Genomic DNA, 25,521 nt, shown 5'->3' on the forward strand with positions numbered 1-25,521 from the left:
CTAGCCCCGTGTACAAAGGGCTGTTTAACTCTAATTATCTAGTAGCAGAACAGCAGTTATAAAACTGCCAAACAGAACCTTGTATCCTAAGGCAGGCAGGAAGATAGGTTATTTTCCTCTTTTGTTGGTTATGGTGTTCCATTACACTATTTTAGTTTTTGATATCACCCATTACAATAAATCTACAGATTTAGAACATTTTTATGTGCTAATGTGGAATGATTTTCAAGACAAAATGTGTTTTTTTCCAAGATTTATTGAAGTATAATCAACAAAATGATAAGATATTAAAAGTATATGTGATGATTTGATTCACTGTGAAAGGATTCTTCTCCTCATCAAGTTAATACATTTATCACCTCACATTTTCTTTTGTTTTGTTTTGGTGAGAGCATTTAAGTTCTACTCTTTGAGCAAATTTCAGTTATACAGTACAGTGTCATCAGCCATAACCATTATGTTACACGTTAGATCCTCAGACCTTATTCATCCTTTTAAAAAAACTTTTAAGTTTATTTAAAATTTTAATTGAGTATAATTTGACATATTATTAGTTTCAGATGCACAACATAATTTGATATTTATATGTATTGTGAAATGATCACAATAAGTCAGCATTGTTCAGCACACAGTTACAAAGTTTTTTGAGTTTGTATCTGATGAGAACTTTTAATGTATTTCTCCTAGCAGCTTTCAAATAAGCAATGCTGTCTTCATTTCTCACACCCCCCAGCTAGACCTTAATTGAAAGTTTATATTCTTATCTCTTTTACCAACCTTTCCCTATTTCCCACACCTCCCAGTTCCTGGAAGCTACTTTTCTATTCCTGTTTCTATGAATTCAACTTTTTTCCTTTAAAAAAAAAATTCATGTATATGTGATACTACTCATTGCTTGTCTTTTGTCCAGCTTACTTCAGTTAGCAAAATGCCATCCAGTTTCATCCATGTTGTTACAAATGACAAGATTTCCTTCCTTTTTAAGGTTGAGTAATACTCCTGTGGGGTGTGTGTGTGTGTGTGTGTGTGTGTGTATACACACACATATATATGTATCACATTTTCGTGTGTGTGTGTTTTAATAAAAAGGAAGGTAATAATTCCCCAAAATGGATGTTTCCTTTGTGCTTTTGCTTTTGTTTTTGTTTCTGAAATACCTCCAATGGCTTGTATATACATAGAATAATGCTGGAAGACTATGCAAGACATTAATAACTGTAGTTACTTCTGGGCAGCTAGATGCATTGGGAGACATTATTACATACCATTAGGAATGTTTGTTTTTTTTTTAATCTGTTTACTAATACAGACTTTTACATTTATTATTTCTTGATTTCTGCTTTCCTTGTGTTTACTCTTTCATTTTTCCTTGACCTTGCTGGCTCATTAAAAGCTAAATTTTTTTTTAAATAACTTCAATGCATTCTAGTAATGTGTGTATACTTTCTAATGTTTTCATATATTTAAGAGATTGCTAGAATTTGGGCCATTACAGAGTAAAGAGAAAATGTTCAAACCCACTACAGTGGGTAGAACCAGACCCATCTTTTAATCTTTTGAAGTAGGTTCACTTCCCTTTTGTTTTTTATAGTTACTAAATTTTCTCCCACTTCTGAATCAGAGTTCACTGAAAACTCAGAGCTGGTTGGGTTTGTTTTGCTTTTACTTTTTGGTTAGTGATTCAATAAAGGTTGTAGTTAATACTTTTAAATATTCCTGAGTTATTTTGAGTATGTGATCATTATAAATTATTGATCTAAGTATGTGATTTTGAGATCAATTTAGAATGCTTTTCCTTTGTCTGAGAGCAATAAAAAGTAGTGTCAAACTTTTGTCAGATAAAGGCAGTAATCTTTAGTTTTCTCCAAACCCTTGTTTTGTTTTAATTGAGGAAAAATTTATATGAAGTGAAATCCATGTAACTTAATCACAAATTTGAGAAGTTTTAACAAATGCATATACCTGGGTAATACATATCCTTCTCAAAATGTAGTTCCATTACCACAAGAAATTTCCCTCATGTTCCTTTTTTCAGTCCCCCCCCCCCGCCCCAACCACTTTTACCATTTGGGGTTCTTGAACTTCATATAAATAGAATCATGCCTCTTTTGTAACTGATGTATCTTGTTCAATATAATGTTTCGAGATTCGAATTGCAGGAAAATACCCCATTTAGTTGTAGATCGTTCCTACTCCCGTTGTATGCGTACGTCAGCTTCTCTGCTGTCCTTGAGGGGAACATCTGAGTTGTTCAGAGTTTAGGAATATTTTTTTATTAAGATTTTATTTATTTATTTATGGACACAGAGAGCCAGCACAAGCAGCAGGAAGGAGCAGAGGGAAAGGGAGAGGCAGGCCTCCCCACTGAGCAGGGAGCCAGACTTGGAGCTCTATTCCAGGACCCTGGGATCACCACCTGAGCTGAAGGCAAAAACTTAACAGACTCAACCACCCAGGCACCCCTGGAGTTTAGGAATAGTGTGAATAAAGCTGCAATGAACACACATATGTTTTAATTTTACTTGGGTAAATCCCGGAAATGGAATTGCCAGTTTTCTAAAGCAGCTGTTCTGGACATCTTTTTATTAGTTTTCATGTTTACTTAAGTTGTACATGTATATCTTTCAAAGAATCAAATATTTCTATAGGACTTATCACCGGAAACAACCATCTCCTACCTCTTTATCCCTTCCCTAGAGTTACCACTTTCAGGGGCGCCTGGGTGGCTCAGTGGGTTAAAGCCTCTGCCTTCGGCTCAGGTCATGACCCCAGGGTCCTGGGATCGAGCCCCGCATCGGGCCCTCTGCTCAGCGGGGGGCCTGCTTCCCTTCCTCTCTCTGCCTACTTGTAATTTCTGTCAAAATAAATAAATAAAAATCTTAAAAAAAAAAAGAGTTACCATTTTCAGTTCTTTGAGTTGATTCTTTTGGTATTTGCCTCCTGGTGTCTAAGTAACTGACTTATACTTCTTATATTTTGTCAAGTTTTATGCATTATCTGTGGACCGTGCTTTATGGAAGTTGTAGGCTTAACTTTATTTAATCTCTCGCCGCACATGTCAAACCACACATGGTATTCCTTGTCTCTCTCATAAGCCTGATATGTTTCCCTTATTATCACTGTGCAAATGGTATTCCAACATACATTTTATTTTCTCTTTTACTTTTTTCCTTCTATGTTTATCTCTCTTTCATTCTCAAACTCCTGTATTGTTTAACTTCCTTCTCAGTAAATCCAGACATCAGGTGGTTCAGTTCCTGGCTCCACCACCTAATTGAACAAATTACTTGAACCCTTTTGTGCCTGAGTTTCTCATCTATAAATTGGGGAGTAATAGTACATATCTCCAAGGATGATCTTAATAATTAATTTAGGAAATACTTAGCAAAGAGCTAAGAATGGGGCTTGACACATAGTGTTCAGTGTGATGATAATGATATTTTGATGTAGCCATTACAAAAATGTCTCTATGTTGTGATGTGTAACAATTTTGAAGACTTCATTATTTAAAAAAAAAATAAAGGCAAAGAAACGCAAAATATGTAATAAACTATTATTGGGATTCTTACACTTCTCATTTTCCCTTCTTGAACCCCAGAGAAAGAAGAAGGAATAGAATGCTATTTACTTACTGGCCATACTTAAGAACTACTGACTATTCCTTTCATCAGTATTATCTACTCTTTTATCAAGCACCATGCTAGTAGACTCCAGAAATATTGCAGTGAGCACACATTACATGACATATCCACATCCACATGTTTGGTTGGCTTTGGAAGCTAGCCTTTGCATTATTTCTTTTGGAGAATATGCAGTTCATTACTCAAGAGCACAGAATGCCTACACAATTTTCTGGAAGACTGTGAAATAATGGCATATTATGTATGAGCAAGGGTATCAGGATAAAAGCACAGCAATGTCTCTTATGTTTTATCTAATGTGTTGTACCATGTGTTGCCTTTTCCCTATTCCATTATTAGGTAGAATCAACCAAGTTATTTGATTTTCTAAAAGGAGAATGTAGTTTACCATAAACCTTATATCACTTGAAATAAAAAGAAATTGACAGCAGCATGTTATCGGAAGCAAATGTATTATCCTTAGCATATAAATACAGCTTTAGTACCAAAATAAATCTGAAGATGATCTAGTAGTTAGATTCTAGCTCATCAAAAAGTAGTAACTCTAAATTTATCTGGAACAAAATACAATTAGTAATATGGCTAAAAGTTTTTGGTAAATTTATCTTCCTCTAAAATACTGACATAAAAGAATTATATGATAGATGATAAAAAAGATGAATATTGTTCTATGAAACTTTTTTCCCAATAGGATTCCTGGGATGGCCAGCATATTCCAGTACTTTTCTCCGTTTTTTGTGGCTTGTTAGTGGCAATATCCTATCATCTCAGCCGACAAAGCAGTGATCCATCTGTACTTTTGTAAGTGAAATCAATTGTTATTGGATTAAAGAAGTTTAAGTAAGTTCACATTTCTTTCAAATTTAACTTTCAAAATCTGTTTTCCCACTCCCTTGTCAAAGTGCTGTTGACTTAATCTATATTGGGTTTCAAATATATTAATTTTGGATCATTCTAATCAGTTTGGCTGGGAATATTTGTATTTTCTCTCTTAAGAGGTATTAAAAATATATTTTAGTAAAAAATATGCTCTTTGTATGCTTATTTATAGCATTGTAAACTCTTTAGACATTATAATTTGCTAAGTTTATACTTGGAATGCTTGATTTTTTTTAAAAAGATTTATTTTAGAGAGTGAGAGAGTGAGTGAGCACACGTGCATGAGTGGGAGGGGCAGAGGGAGAGAGAATCTCAAGCAGACTCCTCGCTGAGTGTGGGAGCCCAACATGGGGCTTGATCTCAGGACCCTGAGGTCAGGACCTGAGCAGAAACCAAGAGTTGGATGCTTAACCGACTATACCACCCAGGTGCCCCTGGAACACTTGATTTTTTATCATAAACTTCATTTGTCATTTGAAGTACAGGTTATCAGGTTATGAACATATTTTTTACTAATTCTTTTTCTTTCTTTTTCTTTATTTAATTTAAAGCTCTTTGGTGCAATCCAAGATTTTTCCAAAAACAGAAGAGAAAAATCCAGAAGACCCTCTGTCTGAAGTAAAAGATCCACTGCCTGAAAAACTTAGAAATTCTGTTGTAAGTTTTAGCTTTTACAGTCACCTGAAAGATGTAAATTTTAGACAGTTCATCATTTTATATAATGAAGGCCTTTCGAAATTGGGGAAAATGTGTGAACAGGTGTATATTATTGACTGCCTTTATGTCAAATTTTAACCTGTTAAGAAATGCTCATTTCTCAAAGGTTGTTTCTTTGTAAAAAGTATGCTAAACATTCATTTTCTGAGTAGGTAAAATGAAGTAATTTCATTGTTTATAGAATTCTTAATCCTAATCAGTTTAAACTAGGATTTGAAAGATGCATATTTTAACATAAATTGTTTTTTGTTATTGTTCTTGTTGATAAAACTATGTCCTTTTAAATCATCAGCTAATGTTTTAGTGTGTTTTATTCCTCTAGGGCAATCCGAAAATTGTATGTGTGTTTATTTTTCAGATTGAAGAAGAGAGCTGTTATCTGTATTAATTTAATATATTTAAGAAAATGTAGCAATTTAAGTTTTCTAGTTTAGTAAATTCAATGTTGTCTGTATTCTTTTAGTAATTATTTGAAAAATTAATTTTATAGATTTATATCTGCTTTATGGAACAAAGCATAAAAGTTTTTTTTTTCTAAGTTACTTTAGATTATTTCTACTTGTGAAAAACTCCCATTTATATGGGTCTTGAATTAGTCATAATATTTACCTTTACTGAACTTGAGCTCTTCACGTATTCTCAGAAACTTTAGAAATACAAAACTGCTTCAGGATAGAATTCAAACAATTTTTTCTGATTTTAGTTTCCATGTTAGCAAGGACATTTCATGTTAAATGTGGTAAGAGATTTCTAAATGTAGCTTAAAATTAGCATAAATCTGTGGGTCAGTTGATGACCAGTCAAGATATTGAGACATTTTTGATTTACTACAACCACTAAAAGAATCAAAATCTAGTAAGTAAAATAGGACATGCAGTTTCAACATCTTAAAAAAAATCAATGAAAATATAACTTTGTTATCCAAAAGAATATCCCCTATAACTGGTATAGTAACTTAAGTACCTCATTTCCTTTTCCCATATGTAAAAAATCAAATTTACAGAGTAATCTTCATTCTAAAAGACTTTGTTATGGGTCATCTGGCTGGCTTAGTCAGTAGAACATAGGACTCCTTATGTCAGGGTTGTGAGTTCAAGCCCCACAGTGGGTATAGAGATTACTTTAAAAATAAAATCTTTTAAAATAAAACAAATAAAAGGCTTTGTTTTAATATGTTATACAGTGCGTAGAACTAGTTTCATTTCCTTGATATTGCAGTTTCAAACCAAAATATCAGGAAATTGGGAAAGAAAAAATTAATGGCCAATTATTACATATAAAAACTATCTAGAAGAATAGGATCAATGAAAAATTATTTCCTTGTTAGTGGGAATAAAAGAAATATGTATTTTTAAATTTTATGTAATTGTTGGATAATTCTGTTTTGCTCCACAGAGTGAGCGTTTACAGTCTGACCTAGTAGTGTGCACCGTAATTGGTGTGCTGTATTTTGCTATTCATGTAAGCACCGTGTTCACAGTGTTGCAGGTAAAGAATTTTGATCTTTGGATGGGGGAAAATAACTGTTTCGACTCATTTTTTGTTTGACTGTAATATTTGTCAGTAATGCTGAAATACATGACTTTCTGTTTGTTTAGTTTTAACAACAAATATTTATTTTCTCATGGTTTCTCTGGGTTATGAATCTGTAGCTTAGCTAGATTATCCCAGTTCAGGCTGCATTATGATGCTGCAGTCATGGGGCTGCCATCAGCTGAGGCAGGCCTTAGTTCTTTGCTGACCGTTGGCCAGAGATCTGAGTTCCTCTCCATGTGGCCCTCGCCATAGGCTGCTCGAGTATCCACACAAAGTGGTAGCTGGTTTTCCCCAGAGCCAGTGGTCCTAGAGAGAGAAAGCCCAGGACAGAAGCATCAGTCCTTTATAACTGATGTCAGATGTGACATACCACCACTTCTTCTGTACCTTTGGATCATATAGGGCAACAAGTTTTGGAAAAACCACATAAGAAAGCAGTGTTAACTGTTGACAGATGTTTGGTTCTTAGATTCAAAAATTCACTTAGCTATTTTCTATTAATAATTGGAAGATTGAACTGACAAATTAGAAGTTCCTATAAATCTCAAAATCACTTTTAATTTTCTTAATTTTATTCTGCTTTTAGCCTGCTCTCAAGTATGTGTTGTATGCATTGGTCGGCTTCGTGGGTTTTGTAACCCATTATGTGCTGCCTCAGCTTAGAAAACAGCTGCCATGGCACTGCTTCTCCCACCCTCTGCTGAAGACAGTGGAGTACAACCAGTACGAAGTTCGGAGTAAGTATTTTGTTAACTGTGCTCTTTTTAATATTACGATTTTTTTTTTTTACTTTAGCAGATGACAGTTAAATAAGTATCATCAAGTAACACTTTGGCTTGTGTTTGTTATACTTAGATATGAAGTTTTGATGAGTCAGACCTTTTGCAGGATGCTTTAATTTCAGTTGAAGTATAAATGTCAGTACCACAATGCTAACTTCCACAAAATAAAATTACTTCCTTTCTATGCTATTCTTCACAGACCTCTCATTGACGAATCCTGAGCATGTCTGTGGCTTCTCTTCCAGTCCCTACCTTTTCCCTAAATGTTCTTTTCTATATATAGGCAATCCAGTTCTCCTTAAGACTTCTGTTTGAAGTATTTTTAACTCAAAGCATAGGGGAAATAGAGAGCACTTTGTTTCTGTTTCCACCAGTGACACTATGTCCTACTAGAGAAGGGTGTAAGAGTAGATCAGATGAAAAGAAATTTAAAACACTTGTAATCGTTTTTACTTCTTCAGATGTGGGATAAGGTATAAACTGACTCAGAAGGAGGCAGGAATCTGGTCCATTTTAAACCCTGACTTTTCTTTCCTGTCCTAAGTAGTTGGTCTTTGTTCATTGGCTCCGTGACCTGTGGTATGCCATACTTCCTCATTTTAGAGAAATAATAAAAGTTCCTATGTCATCATTTATTATATATCTGTGATTAAATAAGCCAGTGGTTTTTCCCAAGACTTTTTCTTTAGTTAGTGAATTATGACAGTAAATTCCTCAATTGTTTGGAGATTAATTGTTCAGAGAATTCTAAAGCTTTTAAAAGCTTTCTGTATCAGACTTGACTATGCATTCTCAAAGCAAATTTCCTGGACTTTTTAGTAAAATTGCTTAGAGCATCCTTTTGAAAGGAATCTCTTTTTCTGAGCAGTCGGCCTCAGCAGTGGGCTTGAAATACTCAGTAAACTATGTCATGTGTAGATGTGCTGTCATCCAGGCTTTGTTGATCCATCTGTAGTATGCAGGCAGAGTAGAGTTAGCATCATTCGGAAGGGCCTGAGGATTTTTGGAATGGCCAGTGAGCACTGGCTTCCAGTTGAAAGTCACCAGCTGTGTTAGCCCCTAACAAGAGAATCAGCCTGGCCTTTGAAGCTTTGAAGCCAGGCGTTGACTTCTCTCTAGCTATGAAAGTCCCGCGTGGCATCGTCTTCCAGCAGAAGGCTGTAGAAGGCTGTTCAGTCTGCACTGAAAATCTGTAGCCTCCTTCCTTACTTATCTTCTGTGGATCTTCTGCAGAACCTGCTGCAGCTTCTCCATCAGCACCTGCTGCTTCACCTGGCACTTCGTTGTTACGGAGACGGCTTCTCCAGACTTCTCAGCTGCAGCTTCCCCACCTTTCTCAGCCTGCACAGCATTGAAGAGAGTTAGGGCCTTGCTCTGGATTATTTTGGCTTAAGGGAATGTGACTGGTTTGATCTTCTATGCAGACCACAAACACTTCCTCCATAATTTCCTTTAAGAACTTTTCCTTTGTAGTCACAACTTGGCTAATGTTTGGCACAAGAGGCCTAGGTTTTGGCCTGTCTTGGCATTTATTTATTATTTTTATTAATTAACTAAAAAAAATTTTTTTTTAAAGATTTTATTTATTTATTTGATAGAGCACAAGTTGGGGCAGAGGCAGAAGGAAGGGGAGGAGCAGACTCCCGTCTGAACAGGGAACCCGACCAAACCTTATCCCAGGACCCTGGGATCATCGCCTGAGCGGAAGGCAGATGCTCAACCAACTGAGCCACCTAGACGCTGCTGTCTTGGCTTTTAACACCTTCCTTGTTAGGCTTAATCATTTCCAGCTTTTGATTTAAAAATGAGAGATGTGTAATTCTTCCTTTCACTTGAACACTTATAAGTAGCCATTGTAGAATTATTAGTTGGCCTAATTTCAATCTTAGGGAATAGGAAAGCCTGAAAGGAGGGAGAGATATGGTGGAACAGCTGGTCAGCAGAGCAGTCAGAACACATACAGTATTGGTTAAGTTTGCCCTCTTACATGGGTACAGTTCATGTATTCCCAAAGCAGATACAACAGTAGCATCAAAGATCACTGACCATAAATCACCATAGCAAATATAATTATAATGAAAAAGTTTTAATATTGCAAGGATTACCAACATGTGACAGAGAGACATGAAGTGAGCAAATGCTGTTGGAAAATGGTGCTGATAGACTTACTCAGCACGGGGTTTCCATAAAGCTTCCATTTGTAAAAAATGCAGATCTGGAAAGTAGAATAAAGTAAAGCCCAATAAATGAGGTGTGCCTGTATTTTACACAGTAGATGATGTGATCTTCCTACATTGCCTTGTTAGATGCAGCCACTATGATGTGGTTTGAGAAACTTCACGTGTGGCTTCTTTTTGTGGAGAAGAATATCATCTATCCATTGATTGTTCTCAATGAACTCAGTAGCAGTGCAGAGACAATTGCTAGTCCAAAAAAACTGGATACAGAGTAAGTACAATACTCCTCTCATCTATGTTCAGCTGCTAGGGGCTGTCCTAAGCAATGTCCTAAGACATTGATCAAGGAGCAATAATTGAGTGTCTCTTTGGTGCAGTGCACTGTGAGATTAAAAAAAATTCAGGTGATGCTGTGTCTTTAACTTCCCTTGCCCGAACATCTGTTTCCGCTCTTGTATATCTCCACTCCAGACATCTTATCCTCAACTGATATTTTATGAGAGGACATTTATTAAATAAAGTTAATTTTTAATTTTAAATGGTAAGTTTGAGAGATGCCTGGTTTTGTGTACTGTGTAAATGAGGCTGTATCGTTGATCACTTGGCTGTGCCGTTGATCACTTGGCTGTGCAGCCATCCTGTAAGCCTACCCACTAGGCTAGGTACATGTTGGGTAAGCCTTAATACATGTTTTTTACGTGCCAAATGCTATCAATAGTAAAGCAATAAAAATACCCAGAAACTGGAGAACCATATATTAGAATTGCAGTACTGTTACTTATTTTTTTAAACATGCTTATTTATATCAAGGAATAAGAATCATATTACATATTGTTAAAAGGAAATACTATAGTAGTTTATTTTCGGATGCGATTTCCTGACGTTTACAATTTGATACATATATTTTGTAAGCATGGCTAATGAAATGGTGATTTTTCTGAAGTTAATAGATTTTCTGAAGTTCTCAGTCATTGATTGATGAGTGGTGCTTTCTTTATATTATAGATTAGGTGCTTTAATGATCACCATTGCTGGTCTGAAGTTGCTACGGTCCTCTTTTAGCAGCCCTATGTATCAGTATGTTACAGTCATCTTTACTGTGCTCTTTTTCAAAATTGACTATGAAGCATTTTCAGAGACCATGCTGTTGGATCTCTTCTTCATGTCCATACTCTTCAACAAGGTAATTTATCACTGAATGGAATATCCCTATCTGTAAAAAGTGTCGCCCTAAGTAATACACTGTTTAGTGAGGATTCTGCTTGCATTTCATTTGCTTTGTTATCTTTTAAGTAATACCTTTCTTCAATCAAGCAGTTACTTAGGAGCATTTTAGAATCCCTAGATAATGCTAGTCGCTATGATCCATAAAAGACATATTTCTTGTTATAGGTAGGAAGATAAGATTAAGTTATGTAGAAAGATTAGAGAAACACCATTAGCTATGTATTTTTAAGTATTAGGCTCTTCTAAAAGTGGGTGTGCTTTTGAATAATTTTAGAAATAGACATGGTAATAATGGAACTGAGCTTTGGGCTCCTGGACAGACGGAGGGAGGAAATAACCTGATAGCTGAATGAAGATATTAGATGCTGAGGCCAGTGAGGGCGTGTGGGAAGAATCAGAAGTTAGTTTGATGTTAACATTTGTAGAATATTCTGAAAATTACAAAACGCTTCTAAGATTTATTATCTACCCCTAAGAGAGGTACTTTTAGTCGTTTTACAAATGAGATGGCAAAACCTGGGTCTTCTGCCTCCCTTTCTAAGAATCTTTTTACTGAACCATATTACCTTTCTAAATGAAATAGGTTGTGAGTCAGATTATTTGTAAGTTAAATTGAATTTAGAGTTCATGTTAACACTGACCACATACAAAGGACTTTGACATATATTATCCCATTTGATAGGTAACAGAGAGCTGAAGCATATGACAGCTACAAAACACAATGAAAGCCCAATTTTAGGCAAGTTAGCCTGGTCAGCCACATTTGGGATGAATTGGGGAAGAGAGAACCTAAAGGTACGGAGAACAGTTTAAGAGACTGTGACAGTAATTTAGATGTGATAGAGGTCTAACCTAGGATGGGAACAGTACAAATGTAAAACCATTAATCTGAACAAGGTTTTAGTGATAGTCAATTTCAAAATATTGTGCTAAATGTTGTACTAAGTAGCTTCTAAAATACTGCAGTATTATATTTGTTCAATCACTAATTTGTATGCATTTTTATCATTTATTTCTTCTTCTAGTGAGCTTGGTTAACCAAAGGAGGAAGACAGAAAGTTAAAGAATTGTTTGTATAAAGAAGCATGTGGTCTCTCACAAATTTTAAATATTTAGGTTGAAAATTATATGGCATCTTGTTCTGGTTGGGAAAAAAGTGAAAGTTTCAATAAAATAGAAACAATCTCTGAAATGGACTTAATTTGTATTAGTTTGGATTTTCTTAATACTTTCATTTGTTAAACAAATTGTCCTTCAGTGCATACAGTGCTCCAGAACTGTTCTAGATCAGTGAGCAAATAGGGAAGGCTCTGCCCTTAAGGACTGCGTTATGTAAGATTAGCTGATAGAACTTAACAATGATAGCAAGCAAATAATTTTCAAGAGATCTCTAATATATTGTTAAAAGATAACATTGTAAAATGCAGCATCAGTTAAATAATCTTACAGAAAAAATTATGAATATATATAAAAGTGCTTTTACCCACTAACCACTTATCTGTGTAACTGCATATCATTTTTTCTTCAACATTACAGTCAAAATTTGAGTTCAGTCTGGTTCACATTTAGAACCTGAAGTTTAGTTTTCCAAAGTACTGCTTTAGGCAGTTACAATGGCATCTGGATAATACAAATGCTGCTTTTACTTCTCTTATCCTGATCACATCCTGATCAAGGATTACCGGCATAATTTTGAATCATGGCAAAGAATGCAAGAGTTCATCTGCATTTTGTAATTGGTTGAAGTTGTAATTTCTTTTTTTAAATTGAAAGTTAAACAGGTCCCTTTGCAGTTGATTGAGCAATTTAAGTATGAGATGTTCAGTGCCTGAGTCATGGCACCGAACTAGTTCGAACCTCTCCTGCCCCAAGATCCCGTGTCTGTTCTGTGAGTTGGGCCTTGCGTTGCCTGAGTTCCAGAAGCCGTTTAGGCGAGCCGGCGTCGAGGACATGCTCAACAACAAAACAAATCCTAACTTACGTAAAGTTAAAGTGTGTGTTGTGTTTCCACTGACAGTCACGATTGAAATTAAGAACAGACGCCTAATACGTACTACTCAGTCTTGGGCAGACAGGCGCTGACTGACAGCTGTACTCCAACTTCATTTCCTGCCTGGCTGCTCTCACGCTTCTTTTGACGTTGCATTTAAAAAAAACATACTCAGTTTTCAAAACACAAAATTTGAGGAAAATGTGTCTTAGAATAAAAATATGTATGAATTTCTGAAGCTTTATAAACATCTAGATTAGGATCCTACCTTTCTATGTTTTGCTTGTAGTAGTAGGAATATAACCAATAGAGGGCATAGAGTTGTTTAAACAGGTGAACCACAAGCTCATAAATCAGCTTGCTGTCTTTACTTAAATATATATCTAGTGTTTTGGCAGTTGACATGTCTTTTCCTTTTACGCAGATGGCACATAACTTCAATGCCATTTTTCTATTAGAAAAAAAAAACTTTTAGAGGTCTTTCATTTTCTAATTCAAGTACCTGATGATAAGGTTTTTACTGATTGTTTTCCTTTTCCTCCTACAGCTTTGGGAACTCCTTTATAAGTTGCAGTTTGTATACACTTACATTGCCCCCTGGCAAATTACATGGGGTTCTGCTTTCCATGCTTTTGCTCAGCCCTTTGCCGTGCCCCGTATCCTTCCAATAAAAGTTGTGTAAGAAAGGGCAGTCACATCCTTGACGTGAATGTCGGTTTGTAGGCGTAACCTTTTATAGATATAGAAGATCGGTTACTAGGTGATAAATTATCAATATTCTCAATCTTTTGAGTCCACATCTGTACTGATTTTGATCATTTAACTTATATTAACATCTGTGACCCATAGATACTCTGAACACGAGGACAGTATTAAGATTTTATGATTAAGCAATGCTGATTTAAAATTTTATGTATACATGTATGTTGAAGTCTAGGAAATTTTAAATAAATACAAACTGTTTAGCAATATTTTCAAATGAATGAAGATACAAACATTTTTCATAATCATATGATTGTATTTGAACTATGTTTAAAATGTCCTATTCTAATCATTTCTTAAAAGTACTTTCTAAATAAAAGTAAAGGTTAGTGACCACATGGATATTGAAATGCAGACTTCTTGTATCTGTAAATTTTAGTTTGATCTTTCGGAAAATTAAACCCAGACATATTTATTCAAGAGTTAGTGTAGGGACTTTTACCAAATACATATTAGCAAATGCTTATCTGACTCCCTTCAAAGCATCATGCCAGGGTATACGTTTCCTGGCTGTGTCTTTCTGCTTGTACCCCCTTCTGTTGTCCGTGACACCCTCTTTTGTGTTCCTCTGATGAACCTCATTGTTCTCGTTGCTGTAATTGCAGTATGTTTGTGAGATGTGTGTGTGTGTGAGTGCACACACGTGTGCTCACTCAGGTGAATGTTAAAATCCTTAACCAGCTTTTTCATAGATTCAGCCATGTTGTTTGTTCAGGCTGCTGTATCTGCCTTTTTTTCTACTCCACTAAATCCCTTTCTGGGAAGTGCAATATTCATCACTTCGTATGTTCGACCTGTGAAATTCTGGGAGAGAGACTATAAGTGAGTACAATAAAACATTTGAAAGTAGATTTTATCTATTCTTTACTAAGAAAAACAATCAACAGCATTATTATAATAATTCATGGCGAACAATTTTTTGTGTTGAACTATTTTGCTGAAACTATTTTATAAATACTCTTAAAGTTTCAAAATCATAAAATTGGAAGAGTCAGAAAAACTACTCTATATTTTCTCTTTGATTTTTTTTAAAAGATTTTTTTAAAAACCTAGTTATTGTTGAGTATACTCATTTTTCTGTCTTTTTTCTTTTAATGCTATTTCTTTTGAGTTGCTTCCATATTAATACTGCTCTGAAACTTCATGCTATACAATGTCATTTCATTATGGCAGTCAAAATTAGTTATCTCCTAGTTTTCTTAGAAATAGTTATTTGCAGAGCTTACTTTTCTGTAGATTATTTCTGGCTTTTCAGGAGAATAACTTCCTAATGATCCATTTTTGTACATAAAGTATTTTGTCCATTTAGATTTAGTACCTTTGGCTAGCTGTTTTATATGATGCTTGCTAACTGTCCTGCATGCAATCTCTCCAGGTGAATTTATTTATTTCTTCCTTCCTTTCTTTTTTTCTTTCTTTCTTTTTTTTTAATTTAAGAAAGATTATCCAAAAGCGGAATTACTGAGTCATGGAGCCTACACATTTTAAGCCTTTTAACATATATCAACATATTGATTTGGAAAGAGCTTATATTACTTTTTAATTCTACAGGCCATCTTCATGACTGCTTCTTTTCTTTCTATACTTTGACACATTAGCATATATAATAGGTGAGAGTAGTAGTCTCACCATTTAAACAATGGACTAGCTTGGGAATTTGAAGCTTTTGCTCTTTTATCTAAAATCACACATGGTGTTTCTCTTTTCGATGAATTTCAGTGTTATTTATATTCTGTTCTTCTCAGCTAACTTAAATTGAGCCCAAAATAATGCCTGTGGTGGCAGTTTTTGTCAAAGGACCCCTTTACTCTTGCTCTTTTTTTTTTAAGATTTTATTTATTTGACAGAGATCACAAGTAGGCAGAGAGGCAGCCAGAGAGAGGGGGAAGCAGGCTTCCCACTGAGCAGAGAGCCCGATGCAGGACTCGATCCCAGAACCCTGAGATCATGACCCAAGCTGAAGCAGAGGCTTAACCCACTGAGCCACCCAGGCGCCCCCCTTTACTCTCTTCACAGTTATTAAAGTCTCCAACAAGTTTTTGTTGATACAGGTTTTATCTACAGATAGTTACTGTATTAGAAATCACTTAGAAAAATTCAAATGTTTATTAGTTTAAAATAGCAATAATAAATTCATTATGTGTTAATATAAATAATATTTTTGTAATGAAAATTACTATATTTTCTATCCCACCAAAAAAAAAAAAAATCAGTGAGAAGAGTGTCACTGTTTTTGTAGTTCTATAAATCTCTTTAATGCCTGGCTCAGTAAAAGACAGCTGGATTCTCATATCTGCTTCTGCAGCCAATCTGTTCTTGAAATATGTTGTTTTAGTTGAAGTATATGAAGAAAATCTGGCCTCATGCAGACATATAGTTAGAAAAGAAAGAAGTATTTTAATAGCCTTTTTAGACAATTGTGGATATTTTTCTTTGATCCTTCATTAAAAGTTGACACGTGGTAGTTTTCTAAAGATTAGTTGCAGTTAGAGTCTAAAACGCATCTATTGTTGGGGAAGAAGAAAGAATTTCCTCTGCCCTTCAAGATCCTTCTAGCTCAACTAAGAATCAAATTGACATGAGACAAATAAACAGGAGAAAATCAAATTTAGTGTACACATGTGGGGAATCCATACAGACATGGAAATTCCAAAGACCGGTAACATGGTGCTTCTGTGAGCTAAGGAGAAGGCTAAGGGTCTTAGGTTACAAAGGGGAGAAAGATCAATAGCAAGAAGGTGAAAAGAGGTGTTTGGAAAACAAAGGTTGCCCCACTCTGTAGATAAGTTTCTTAGGTAAAGAGGAATCTATTAATAGATACAAGCAAGCAATTGAGGGGGAGGTAAAGATCTTTTCCTGAATCTACTGGGTTTTGATTGCTTTAATTTTTTTTTTATTTTGAAGATTTTATTTACTTATTTATTTATTTATTTATTTATTAGAGAGAAAGAGGGAGAGAGACAGGGAGAGGGAGAAACAGGCTCCTTGCTGAGAAGGGAGCCTGATGCAGGGCTCAATTCCAGGTCCCTGGAATCATCACCTGAGCCAAAAGCAGACACTCAACTGGCTGAGCCACCCAGGTGCCCCTTGATTGCTTGTAGCTCAAAATAATGTTCATGTACAAGTGACCCATCTTGTGGTGGCCTCCCCTTGGCCCCATGAATTTTTGGAACTGTGTTACATCAAAATTCACTGATGTGTCTTACACTTCGAATGGATTTTTTTACCCATGCATAATCTTATAACAGCATTTATTAATCATTAAAAAATATTGGTTCACTGGGTAATGTAGATCTTACAGTTCTTGATCAAGATCCTGATACATTTCATTATATAATTTTAAAAAATGCATTCATATCACCACCCATCTTTAAAGAAATGTGTTTAAGTATTGCTAAGCTGTCAAGCTTGTTGGTTAAATATATATACATTTTTCCAAATTCAAATTTTTGCTTAGAAACTTGAATTTTGTTATTGGCAGCAGGACAGACCCACTTTCTTTATTTTTGAGAAATGTCTGTCAAGTATGTCAGTCTGAATAATCATAGTAAAGATGGTGTTCCATGAAAAAGAGTTAATGCAGCTTACAGTTCAAACTACACGAATGCTTCCCTTGAGACAACCATCCTACTTCAGAATGCAGCAGAAGTGCTTTATGTGGGGGTGCCTGGGTGGCTCAATGGGCTAAGCCTCTGCCTTTGGCTCAGGTCATGGTCTCAGGGTCCTGGGATCAAGCCCCACCTCAGGCTCTCTGCTCAGCAGGGAGCCTGCTTCCCCACCCCCCTCTGTCTGCCTCTCTGCCTACTTGTGATCTCTCTCTGTCAAATAAATAAATAAAATCTTAAAAAAAAAAAAGTGCTTTATGTGTATTTTGTTACACATAATTTTAAAAAGACCTGTACTGAGGGGTGGGTTGTGATTTAATAAAGCTAGTTTTTTATTGCTTCATTAAAGAGATTTTAAAGCAAAACTTGAATTTTTATTTTTTCTTGTACATATGTGGCAGTAAAAAAATACAGTTTGGTGCCACTGTCTTGATTCATGTTAAAGTGCCTGGAGCCTTACCCTATTACTTTTGCACCATCAGTGCAATCGTCAACACAGTGAAAAAAGCGAGTAACAGCTCAGTGTTATTATGAAAATCATTTTGATCTGGAAAACTCCCTAAAAGGGTCTTAAGTCCCCTGCTTCAGATTCTGTGGACCATGTTTTGGAAATCACTGTTCTAAGAACACTGTACAGCTGGACATAATAAATTTACCTTCTCCTTGTGCAGAGTGTTTCATGTATTTCTAAGAACTGCATGTAGAATGCATGTTTCATCCTGATCAAATTTTGGGGGGTGGATTAAACTCATTAATGTCTTTCCACACCCTGTTCATTGAAACATCAGTTAGGAAATAACGGCTGTTTATGGATGATGGAGGTGAGTGAGTAAAAAACTTTCCACCTGAAAGTACACTTGTAAGGAATTTTTTTTTTTTAAGGATTTTATTTATTTATTTGACAGACAGAGATTACAAGTAGGCAGAGAGGCAGTCAGAGAGAGGAGGAAGCAGGCTTCCTGCTGAGCAGAGAGCCCAATGCGGGGCTGGATCCCAGTACCCCGGAATCATGACCTGAGCTGAAGGCAGAGGCTTTAACCCACTGAGCCACCCAGGCGCCCCAGGAATTTTATCAGTATACCAATCATACAGTTTTTTCAGAGATGTTCATGAAGTGATAATGTTTATTTTATTTATATTGTGCAGTTTTCTCCTTTTTCATTAAAGCTTATTAAAAATGTTCTGTTTTGCCTTCTTCAGCACAAAACGGGTGGATCATTCAAATACCAGATTGGCTTCCCAGCTTGATAGAAATCCAGGTAAAAGCTCTGTTTATGAGTAAAGAAGCAAGTCCAAGGAATTTGTTAGTATTTAGTTCACTCCTAACTTGTTAAGAATCCTGAGTTCCAAACAGTCATTTTTTAAAGACTGTATCTCCTTAGCTTCTTGTTCTACTTTAGCAAAGTGTGAACTCAAGTATCTACAATGTATATACCCATCGTTTATAAAATGCATTTTAAGAATAGTCATAGGAATAAAAAAATGCCATTCAAAGATTTTTCTTACATAGGTTAAAAAGTAGAGCAGTTAAAGTAAAACTGGTCAAGTGTATTAAACAATATGCAGTCTGACCAAGAGGTGTATTAATATATTTGCTTCTCCTGCTTCCTGAGATGTTTAGGTAAATATTCATTTAATTTCATTTAGTTTATGGAATGTAGAGATGTCATATGGGACAGCCAAATAGCCCTTAAGATAGAGCTTCAGTGGATGGCATTTTGGTGGTGGTACCATTGTCTAAAGTCTAGTTTCTTCATTTCATTGTTTCGGAAACATCCTTTTGTCTGCCCACCTGTTAGTAATCGGACACACAGAGAGTGAATCTCACTAATCCAACCATAAGAAATTAACCAGAATTCCAATGTATTAATTTATTAAAAGAAATCTTACTCCCAGACTGTAGTATTTATATCCATTTGACTGTCAAATTCCTTCAAATGCTGATCCCTTCAACTGCTATACTTGAGAAACTAAATTAACAATAATCAGATAGTTTTATAGTTATAAATTGGACTAGTTACTTGATAATAACGCCTGTCATTATCACATTCTGGTAGATAAAATAACCATCTCAGCTCTAATGTGTCCTTGTGTAAGGGGCTTAGAATTCTCATGATGCTAATGACGCCATCCTGCTTTTCAAAGAGACCGTATCCTGAATTAATATGCACAGTTCTGTAATGAGCAGACAGGGCATTAGATATGACCATCTTACTGAATTAGTATCTGGGGTACCCTTCTCATTATTTTATTGTTTAGACTGAGTTTAAAAGAATAAGCTTTGTGTATTTTGCTTTCCTCCAGTATTATACTGTGGGCACCTGTTTACAGATTATTGCTTTGGATGGTTACTTCTAAAAATGGTTAGTTTATTTTAATTTTTTTCTTGAAGGATGACTCTAATAAATTTTATAGGTTCTTTGCTGCTGTTTCTATAGATATATTATTTTTTATTTTTTAATTGTTACCAAGTTTTAATAAATTTATTTTTATTTTTTAAATTTTTATTATGTTTTTATTTTTATTAAGCTAGTTTTAGCCATCTCAATATTCAGGGGTTTTTGTTATTATTATTTAACTTTTTTTTTTTAACCAACTTCTGTTCATTTTGGACTGTCTTGTTTGTTCAAATTTGGTATTCCTTTACCCACTTTCTTTATTAATGTATCTTTTTGTTCCAATCCTGAATTCCTTTTATCTTTTTCATTTTTCTTGTGCGGTTTTCATTATAAGTTGGAGTTCATTGAATAGTGATAGAAGAGATCATGGTTATTGAAGAGGTGAAAACCCTTCAATTTCATCTAATCTAGTTTGCACATATTATGAATGGGAGCCAGAGACCCGAGAAGTTATGTGACTTCTAACTCTAAATTCTGAAAGCTTTCTCATTACCCTGTGTTTCATTTTTATATAAGAATTGTAAGAGTGTTAATATTTTCCTTGTCAAAAAAATACAGATACAATCCTAACTGGAAATTAGTTTTAATATTTTTAACGATCCTGTTTGTTGATATAATGAAGACTTAGAGTAAAATGTAACATAATTTAATTCCTTCTTATAGGATCAGATGACAACAATCTGAATTCCATCTTTTATGAACATTTAACCAGATCCCTACAACACAGTCTCTGTGGTGATTTGCTCCTAGGACGATGGGGAAATTACAGTACAGGAGACTGTTTCATTCTTGCCTCTGACTACCTCAATGCATTAGTACACCTTATAGAGATAGGCAATGGGTTGGTCACTTTCCAGCTGCGGGGACTTGAATTCAGAGGTAAGATACTCACCTTTAATTTCTGCAGTGTATTCCTGTCACATCTGAGTTTTATGTGTTTACATCTCAAATTAAAAATTAACATAGGGTGCCTGGGTGGCTCAGTGGTTAAGCCGCTGCCTTCAGCTCAGGTCATGATCTCAGGGTCCTGGGATCGAGTCCCGCATCGGGCTCTCTGCTCAGCGGGGAGCCTGCTTCCCTCTCTCTCTCTCTGCCTACCTCTCTGCCTACTTGTGATCTCTCTCTGTCAAATAAATAAATAAAATCTTTAAAAAAAAAAAATTAACATAAAGTTAGATCCTTTGGAGTTGTGGAATGAGAAGTATTGTTAAAAGAGCAATTAGGTTTTTCCCCAGATTTCACATTCAGAAAAAAATGCTTTTTGTGTTATGCTAAAATAAGTGAAGATAGTATCATTCTTGTGTAACTCACTGTTTCCCTGGCAATGTTGAATTTCTGTTGTTTCGTGCTTGCTCTCTTGCCATTTTCTTTGTGAGAAGTTGCATGTCTTTGTTGGATGGCTGGAGCATAGAGTGCTGTGTTTCATGTGTAGCTAGCCAAGTACTTTTAGGTAAACACCATGCCTTTGTTTTGGACAAATTTTGGTCTTGAAGTGAAGTTCCCATAGCATTAAAATCACAGTTTTCAAGTGAACAAGTCAGTGGCATTTAGTGCATTCACAGTGTTCTACAGCTGTGAGAATAGGCACTTGGTTAGGTCCTAACAGGATGCCTCAAAGTCAGGCAAGAGGAAGCCAGGGCCAGCTTCTGGGGCCAGAGGCCTGTCCTGACGGTACTCCAAAGTGAGGAAGCCACAGAAGCCAGTTCAAACCAGATAGACCCAAGATGGCTCATAAAATGGCCAGCTAGAGGATCAAATTAGACTTATACCCTATAGCTTTATTTTCACACTGGTGTTGAATCAGAAGGTTTGGACCTTTGTTAGGTAATGTCTTTGTTAATGGAGCAAGTGCTTTTCTAAAATTGACTGGAGGGGCACCTGGGTGGCTCAGTTGGTTAAGCATCTGCCTTTGGCTCGGGTCATGATTCTAGGGTCCTGGGATCAAGCACCACATCAGGCTCTTTGCTCAATAGGGAGGCTGCTTCTCCCTCTCCCGCTCCCCCTGCTTGTGCACCCTCTCTCTCTTTGTCAAATAAATCTTTAAAAATAAATAAATAAATAAAATAAAATTGACTGGAAATAAGATTGTACTTGTGTGACAGATTAAGGCAGTAAATGTTGATGTTTGTTATTCATTTGTGATGTTTTTCATCCAATCTCTCTCTCAAAATGTCCTATCCTTGCTTTATGGTTTGTTTCTGCTTCTCCACGAGAGCCCAGGACCTTAATTCCATCTCTCTATAGAGTCTTACCTAATGTTCAGTTGTAATCCAACCGGATTCATCCAAAAGTCAGCACCCCCTCACCTCACCACTGCACCTACTACTGCCATGACTTTAACTTCTTTTTAAATTGTCGGTACCTGGAGATTTTACCTTTGTTTTTTAACTGTTTTTTTTTTTTTTTTTTTTTTTAAACAGATGTGTATGGGGAAGCTGTTGTATCTAGCATTTTTGTCTGTGTGAATTGGAAAAGGGTCCTTCTTGGGATGTGCTCATTTTACTGTATTGGTCAGAAATTCTCCAAATCAGAAACTGATCCAAATTCTCACTCTCCCAACTTTCAGTCTCTTGTACTGAGTAGATTCAAATAAAATTTTGGACAAATTTTTTGCCATTCAAACTCTATTTGCCAAACAAAACTCAAAGTGATTTGGGAACCCAGTATGTCTTACTGTCTGAATTTGTGGTGGATTTGGACAGCAGTGGGTATCTCTAAGTCTTCACTCAGCCATAGTGATTTTTTTTTTTTTTGAGGCAAATTTGATCATGTCCCTTTCATGCTTAAAACTGTCCATGAAGCTTTCCATTGCACTTAAATAGAATTCAGACTCCTTAACACGTTCTCCCACATTGTGATCTGGTGTTTGCCAGTTTCTGCAGCTCCATTTCGTACCTTCATCCTCACTCGCCTTCCTTCAGGGTCTTAACTGTGCAAAATTCTTTACTGAGGACTTCCGACTGCCTTTCCCTTTGCCTAGAAAGTACCAGCCATCTCCCTTCCTCCCACCAGTCTTCCATCTGGCTAATTCCTTAATTATCTTTAAGCTTTAGTCTAAATATCACTTTCTCAGAGAAGCCTTCTCTAAGCACCTGTCCCACATGATTATCTCTCAGATTGCCATTTTTACCTCTTTAGCACTTAGCATAATTTCATAATTTCATATTTATTTGTGTTTGTTTAAAGTTTATTTCTTCTTGAGCCCAGGGGTTGGCAAACTTTTTCTTAAAGAGCCAGATGGTAAATAGTTTAGGCTTTTGGAGGCATGCACGTTTTCTGTTGCATATTTTTCTTTGATTTTTGTTGTTGTTGTTGTTGTTGTTAACAATACTTTAAAAATATAAGAACCATTCTTAGCTTGGATTTGGCCCAAGGCTATGTTTTGCAAACCTTTGCTGTAGATTATAAGCTCCTCAAGGGCGGGAATCCTTTCTGCTTCATTCACTAACACTGTGTATCTAGTTGCTGCTTCATTAGTTAGCATATAATACATAATTAGTTTATTTTGTAGAATGATTAAATGATGTAAGTATATAGCTGTTTCTCCTTTCTCTGCATTCCAGAATTCTTGTGAGATATGCTTATATTCTTGGTCAGATCCTAAAATTGTTGGTTATTTACTTTCCTTCAGAGTTATTCCCTGTCCCGTCTACCTCTTGCCTCTCAAAATATTACTCGAGAGTGTCAGTATGTTGCCAGATAGATATTTGGATCTCCTGACGCATTTGGATCTCCTGACGTATTCTCCACTAAGCCAATTTAATTCATTCATTTTATTGCATCTTGTAGTGGTTGCTAAGTGCTATATGATATTTAGCTAAACAAATTTCTTCATCAGTTTCCTGTATGTCTTGGTTTTAAATCCCTTTATTTTCAGTTAGTTTCCATTTTTATATTACTGATACCCTCATATTCTTTTCTATGTAAATTTTATGTCATAGATTTAATTATCAATCATTTTTGTCTATCAGAAATTTAGTGTATCTTCTACAGTGCTAACTTTCTGTTTGTAAATGTTACTTCAACCATGCCCAGTTTTCCAGGTCAAACGTTATAGGTCAAAAATGTATTCTGATTGGATTCATCTCAGTTTTTACTCAAATTACTTTTAATATATCTAGTTTTCATAACTGCTAGTTTTAGTTTTACTGATAATAGTCACTATGAAGTGACTGAAAGACATAGCTAATCCAGGAAACAGTTGGTAAATAGTTCTTACAGATATTCTAGAATCCCTTTCCAAGTCTCAGAGTTCTTTTGTTAGTTGCCAGTATTAACTCCTATGCTTATCATTGACTTCATTTCCAAAGCACGATTTATTACTAGGACATGTTGTGGTAGAAAATATTCTTGGGATTTGTATGGTAGAGTAAAAACATCCCACTTTAATTAGTTACTCTGTTCACTCTATGCTGCTGCTCTGAACAGGGATCTCATTCTGTCTTCTGCAAAAATGTCAGTCTCCAAGTTCCCTCTTGCCACATATCTTTTCTGTATACTCTTAAAGTCATCTGCACAAAAACAGCTCTCATTATGTCATCTCCTTTACTTAAAAACCTTTGACTGACCTTCCAGAAAGATGACAAAATGAATAAAATGAAGTAATAACACAGAAAATCTCAGGAACACACCCAGCTTGAGGCCACAGTTTTAAAACCCCAGCCTTGGGATGTTTCTTCTAGAAACCAAATAATTTGTTTGCCCTCTCTAGCCTATTGCAGCGCATGGATAAAGAAGGAAAATTTCTCCAGGCTTTTTACAAAGCCACTGTAATACTGATGTCAAAATATGGCTAAACTGGCAAAAAAAAAAGTGTAGTTTAACACATGAGAGCCTGGATGCAAAAATCCTCAGAACCCGAATAAGCATATATTAGCAGCAGCCCTTTTTTTTTTAATACCTACCTCTCAATAGTTCAGCCACTTTCATTTCATTTTTTATTTTTGAAATTAATATTAGCAAATTGATAGAACTCATCTTTTAATAGATTGTAGGAGAAAAACAACAAAATATGATCCTCTCAGAAGATACCAGCAGACATTTGATTGAATTTCATTTCCATTATTGGTTTGAAAAATACTTTATAAAATTGCACATATCTTTATTCTGGGGGAAAAAAAAAAGTTTGTGTATATAGATCTGTAGTCCCACTCATGTAATGATCAACTGCAGCGGGCATTCCTGTTGACGTGAGGTTTAAGCCAAGGTTTTTCTTTCCACCACTGGGTGACATTGTGCCGGATGCACTCGGCAATGTAATCAAGCAAGAAATGAAATGAGAGAGTTGTAGAGAGTTAAACAGCACAGCTCATAGCCCAGCCCAGCCTACCTCTTCTGCCTCTATCTTTTATAGCACCACCACCAGTCGTGGCTAGTTTTCATGGCATCTTTTTGTCTCAAAGCAGTGTTTTTCAGGGGTGCATATGGGTGGCTCGGTCAGTTAAGCCTTCAGCTCAGGTCATGATCCCAGGGTCTTGGGATCAAGTCCTACATTGGGCTCTCTGCTGAGTGGGGAGTCTGCTTCTCCCTCTGTCTGCCCTATCCCCCACGAGTATTCTCCCCCTCTCAAATAAATAAATAAAATCTTTAAGATAAAAAAAACTGTTTTTCAAACATGGATGGTGTATATATTCTCTTTAAAGGAAAAAAAAATTGTGAAGTCCACATAAGTTATTATAATATAACTGAAATAATGTGCTTTTATAAAATTAAGTGTAATCCCCTTGTAGTCCTTACAGAATTTAAGGAATTTGCTGTTTAAGTGGAAGCAAGGCCACAGAATAAAATAAAAATTAACATTAATGTG

The 25,521-nt window shown here is 35.7% G+C and overlaps 1 protein-coding gene across 7 annotated transcripts in view; it reads left to right on the plus strand.

The window, feature by feature from the left end:
• PCNX1 (pecanex 1) overlaps positions 1-25,521 on the plus strand; it is a 152,425-nt gene that overhangs the window by 108,197 nt on the left and 18,707 nt on the right. For 6 of the 7 annotated variants that reach the window (XM_032837345.1, XM_032837346.1, XM_032837347.1 and 3 more), the window contains 10 exons: positions 4,333-4,442; positions 5,072-5,177; positions 6,633-6,725; positions 7,360-7,510; positions 9,862-10,003; positions 10,738-10,915; positions 13,497-13,605; positions 14,404-14,533; positions 18,517-18,575; positions 20,379-20,594. In XM_032837345.1, the coding sequence (XP_032693236.1) occupies positions 4,333-4,442; positions 5,072-5,177; positions 6,633-6,725; positions 7,360-7,510; positions 9,862-10,003; positions 10,738-10,915; positions 13,497-13,605; positions 14,404-14,533; positions 18,517-18,575; positions 20,379-20,594 (1,294 nt within the window). The remainder of the gene's footprint in view (positions 1-4,332; positions 4,443-5,071; positions 5,178-6,632; positions 6,726-7,359; positions 7,511-9,861; positions 10,004-10,737; positions 10,916-13,496; positions 13,606-14,403; positions 14,534-18,516; positions 18,576-20,378; positions 20,595-25,521) is intronic. The other variant, XM_032837348.1, reaches the window with a different exon arrangement.

Source organism: Lontra canadensis, unplaced genomic scaffold (genome assembly GCF_010015895.1).
Source record: "Lontra canadensis isolate GAN:19392208 unplaced genomic scaffold, GSC_riverotter_1.0 scaffold98, whole genome shotgun sequence".
Lineage (NCBI taxonomy): Eukaryota > Metazoa > Chordata > Mammalia > Carnivora > Mustelidae > Lontra > Lontra canadensis.